This window comes from Rhea pennata, chromosome 2 (genome assembly GCF_028389875.1).
Source record: "Rhea pennata isolate bPtePen1 chromosome 2, bPtePen1.pri, whole genome shotgun sequence".
NCBI classification, from domain to species: domain Eukaryota; kingdom Metazoa; phylum Chordata; class Aves; order Rheiformes; family Rheidae; genus Rhea; species Rhea pennata.
The window spans coordinates 131,349,714-131,354,897 of NC_084664.1; the positions used below are offsets into that span (position 1 = coordinate 131,349,714).

Below are 5,184 nucleotides of genomic sequence, written 5' to 3' on the forward strand. Positions count from 1 at the left end.
CCAGGCTGTCCAGTCTCAACTTTCTCCCATAGGTAGATGTCAATCTATGATGCCCGCAAGAGGGAGAATGGCAGGTCTCCCGTCCCACCTCAGAGACATGTCATGGGCCCTAAGGAGATCACAGCCTGCAAGGGGGAACCTTGCTTGATGCTCACATTTGAGCCTGAGTGAAAACTTCAGACTTGGGCTGTTGCTCAAGTCTCAGTCTATTGTGTGACTAGCAGTTATGGGAAAACTATAGGTGTTTTGAGAAACACTGAGTTGTTCTCAGATATTCACCCCACTGTGAAGAAAAGTTAAGATCTGGTTTCAGAAGAACAAGGAATTTATGGATGGATTGTGCTTACCTCAAGTGATGTTATGTTTGCATGTTTATATTTGTCATGTAAAGGGACAAGCAATACAAGAAACTGTGAACTAAATGAAATTTAGATGTAATATAGGGTAATAGATGGTACTTCCTATTTTTTCACCTATGGGTAACAGGAATTAAGTATGGGCAAGACAAAGGGATAAGATACCTTAGTCTGAGGAAAGGAATACTTTAAAAATGCTTTCCTATTTCCTACCTGAGAGGAATATTTTTAAATTGATGTAGTTTCAATTTTTTTTCTTGAATCAGATTATGTTGTTTAGGAACAGTTAAAATTTTAGTATTCAAAATTAGATAAAAAATGAAATGGAAATCAGATTGTCCTTATAACCTGTTAATATCAACTGCATTCCTCAGAGATGCATTTGATGTATAGGCACAGGCAGGGCTTCACAGGACACCTGTCAACATCATGTGACATGTGACATCAATCACATTTTGGGGGTAAATAGAAGCCTCCACAGAGAATAAGACAAATGTGATTGCAGAGCAGCTGGATCAAAATTTTCAGGTGGTTGATATCAGAAGCAATGGTCACATCTATGCCACTTTAAGGTGATTGTGTTTACAGAATATCATATTTCACTTGCATTCTTCAAGCTTCAGAGAAGGATCAGTGACCAGTGACAGAACAGCTATCCTGAAAATGTCTTTTCTGTGAATTATGCATCTTACTTTTAAAACTGTCTCCTGCCTTCATACAAATAATGTTGTTGTGGACATGATGGTGGTTTAAGGATACAAAAGAAAGCTGATGCATATATAAACCAGCAGACTAAAAGAAGACAATCTTTGCTACTTCTTTTCTTTTTAGTCCCTGCCACATAAGTAGTGACATGGTGGAAAGTGCATCTGACAGATGTGTGCCGAGACACACAGATTTTTTGCACAGCAAGTGATTGACTAAGGAGAAGCATCATCACAAATTGCAAGCTTAGCTGAAACCACAGGCAGCTGGTTGGAAAGATTATTTCCTTTTATTTTCAGGCAGAAAGATGAAGTGAGAGATACCAGTTCCTGTAGCATGCTTTTGCCCATAGTGTAGAAATGGGTATGCAACACCTTCTGGCCTTGCTTTTTCAAAGGCCAGCTTCTGTGCCTAATGGAAATCAATCACATACTTCCCACTGGCTTTAATGAAGCAGAATTAGGCTCTTAAAAATATTCTTTTGTCCCCCAAAGGAATCCTTCCATTTCCTTTACAGCTAGAACGGCTGTTGAAATTAGCACTGTCTCAGAGAACATTAGTGGCTCGTAAGGAGAAATGATTTAACCATCAGCCTAGTTTTATGGAATTACAATGCACTGTGGTTTGTATAATCACTGAGAACATGCAAATTTTTATCTGAGGTGTCTTCCGCAGCAGCTGGTAAAAGACTTTCCACATGTCTAGGCAGAAATTCAGCCTGCAACAGTGGGAAGGGACCGGGTACAAGGACTCTCAGGGGGCACCTGCAAACCTGAGCATGTGTCACATGAATCCTTGTGTGCCTCCTGAAAACCAGCTTCCCTTTTGGTGTGAGTGGAAATGCCTTGTTTTACTGTCTTTGCTTGCCTCAGTGCACTCAGTGGAAGCAGAAACATGTATCAAAAATATGTGTTACATTAATTTAGTGTCTGCCAACATCATGCGCCTTACTGCATTTCAGAGGTTTAGGTCTAGATGCAGCACACGAAAACAATGCACACAGAATACTCCCATATATTAGTGTCACACTTTTTGATTTAACCGAATTAGTGCTATTATACTTTCCAAGAACAGACATCTTTATAGAATTTTCCCTTCTTTCTTCAACTTAGCTACTATGCTTATAAGAAAAGAGAGAATATGGTGTATATACAAACAAGCCTGTATATTCCACTTCCAGAGCATCTGTCTCAGTATGTTTTCACAGACATCTGCTTTGGAAGATTACTTACATTTTCTTTGTAAGAGCAAGAGTTTGTGTCATTAATCACAAAAATGAAAAGACCAGACCTCCATGTGTCACTTTTACTTATAAGCAGGTTCTATGGATATCTAAATATTTTTAGTCTTAGGCAAGATGATTAGCTGAGTACTTTCACTGGAAGTCAAAAATCCTGTAATTCATGGATGAAACAACTTGAATAGCTGGCAGTACAGTCTTAAAGGCACATGATCACAGCTGCTGAAGTGCCAGCTAGCTAGAACAAGGAAGACCACTCAGATTTGAAACATTAAGTGACTGTATGCATTTTCACAGTCTTGCAAGTTTTTCAGTTCTCCACAGAGGGCTAAAAGAGGGGAGACCAGAAAAAGGCTCCCTCTCATATTGTTTAGATATGTGAATTATAGTGAAATTTTTGATCCTTTCTCCCCTCGAATATAAATGAAGCTCCTATTTTTTAAAAAATTTCCCTTGTCTTCCTTAAGAGAAAGCTTAATAATACCAGCAAGTAGAACACAAATGTGTGAGAGACTTAAAAGTAAGCTAACAGCTACGTATGTTATTTCTGATTTCTAGGGAAGAAGTCAGAATCTTCCCCTTTGTGTTTCAACAGATCCCTTCCAAACTCTCAGAGGCTAGCTTGTATGAGAAATATCTTCTGATTCCACTTTCTAGTGCAAACAAAACTTGAGAATTTTATGCTACAAAGTACACTGCTGTGCAACTTTCCATAGCAAGTGGTTCCTAACACACTTCTATTTATTTTATTCACTAATGAGAGCTTATTCTTTCTTCCCTAAAGCCAGAGTGAGGTCTTTCTTGCTAGTTCACAGGGATTTTGGTTACCTAGGTCAGTCCCCTGTGAAAGGAAATGAACACAATGCATTGATTTATTCCTAATCCCTTGGAACTGTGCCTTTTTCAATATTGCTGAATATTTGGTGAGCACGTCCTTTGGACACAGAGCAGGAAGACTGAGGCAAGACATTCAGTAACATATCTTTATTTGGCTTTCCAAATCTCCAGTAATATAGACAGTCACATGGCTGGAGTTCAACAAATGTGGAAGGTACCTGCTGCAGCTCTGCATGCTGCAACCATAAGACAGAAAGCATGTCAGAGTGAAGAAAGGAAAAAAAATCAGGGAAAAGGATGGAGAGGATTGCTGAGGAAATGGGCACAGGAAAGTTGGGAAGGCCCCATCTGTTCTCAGTTTGTGTCCTTGAACTGCAACAGCTCTGTGGCCATCACAAGGAGACTGGAGCAAAAGCACTCCCAGGGTTGGGGTCAGCCGGTAAGAGATGATAGTGACAGCAGTCATACAGGAGGGGACAGAGAATGGGCTCTATGAAGTGGTTCTGCAGTCTATCAGTTTGCAAAAGTTCTTCCGGAAACTGTCATCCAGAAAGGCATATAGGAAAGGGTTGAAGCAGCTGTTGGCATAACTTAAGATAGTGATGAAGTAGGAAATCCCAATAACCAGTGGAGTTTGTGGGATGTCTGTGGTGAGGGCCACCACTGTACTAAGGTGATAGGGCGTCCAGCAGAACAGACATACAGCCAAGATGACAACTACCATCAGGGTCACTTTTTTTTTGGCTTTGTCCAGGGCTTTTGCATTGCTGTGGAGGTGCATATGTCTCAACCTGTACAGAATGGAGGTGTAAAGGATACAGATGGTGGACACTGGGATGGCAAAACCTAAAATGAGTGTGTAGATCCTACTGCCTTTCCACCACACGCTCTCAGGGTGGGGGAACACAAAGACACACTGGGAGCGCCCCTGTTCCTTGTGTATCTTAGCAAAGATGGTGAAGGGCAGGATGATGACAGTGACGAAGGACCAGACACAGAGGCTGACTATCTTGGCTGCTCGGTAGGTTCGGTAGGACATCTTCTTGGACTTGGTAGTGGCCACCACCACGAGATAGCGGTCAATGCTCATAACAGTGAGGAAGTAGATGCTGGAGAAGGTGTTGTACTGGTCTATGGAGATGATAAGCTTGCACATGAACTCGCCAAAGGGCCACTGTAGGAGCAGGTAGTCAGCAATGTTGATGGGTAACACCAAGATGAAGAGCTCGTCAGCTATGGCCAGGTTGAGGATGAAGATGTTGGTAACCGTCTTCATCTTCGGGGCTTTGAGGATTACATAGATGACGGCAGTGTTGCCCGTCAACCCCACAGCACAGATGAAGGAGTAGATGACAGGCACCGTGATGTAGAAGCTGGGGATCAGCAGGGGAGCAGACGTATTCAGTCCCCCGTCCCCTCTTGCTGCGCAGCCCCCAGGTCCAGCCAGACACGAGGAATTGAGCTCAGGGAAGGAGAGGTTCTCCATGGCCCTGGAGGTTGCTGCCAGGCCAGCAATGGGGGCTAGAGGCGGAACACGGCTCTTCTCCAGCCTGCGTCCTTAGACGCATCTGGTCACGGCGCCGCAGCCTCCTCCGTGGCGTCCCGCCGGCCGCCTGCCTCCTCGCAGCCCCGGCCGGGGCGGGGGCCGGGGCGGGGGCGGCAGCTAGAGCGGGGCCCTCGGGGGCCGCGGGAGCGGCAGCCCGCCGCGGGGCTGGCGCGGGCGGAGCGCTTGGGGGGCGCGCAGGGGCGGACTGACCTTTCGCGGCGGCGGCGGCGGAGCGGCGCGGAGCGGCGCGGAGCGGCGCGGCGAGTCCCGTGGAGGCAGGCGGTGCCGGTGCCGCTTCTTTCCCTGAATCCTACATACGCCTGGCAGTTAACTACATGCCCATCCCGACGGCTACGCGGATAACAGCACCCCGCAGAGGGTGGCTCCAGACGCAGCCCCCGCCGCGGCGCGGCGCTGGGAAGCGTTTCGCGCTGGCACCGGCAGCCCCGTCTGGCTGCGGCAGCGCGGCGCTGCGCCCCGGTGCCGAGCCGCGTCCGCCG

At 45.8% G+C, this 5,184-nt stretch overlaps 1 protein-coding gene across 1 annotated transcript; it reads right to left on the reverse strand.

The window, feature by feature from the left end:
• Nucleotides 1–3,582: 3,582 nt before the first annotated feature.
• On the reverse strand, nucleotides 3,583–4,624 carry NPBWR1 (neuropeptides B and W receptor 1). Its single transcript, XM_062568233.1, has one exon. It carries the CDS (start codon nucleotides 4,622–4,624, stop codon nucleotides 3,629–3,631), a length of 996 nt encoding a protein of 331 aa, XP_062424217.1. The 3' UTR covers nucleotides 3,583–3,628.
• Between the last annotated feature and the right edge of the window lie 560 nt (nucleotides 4,625–5,184).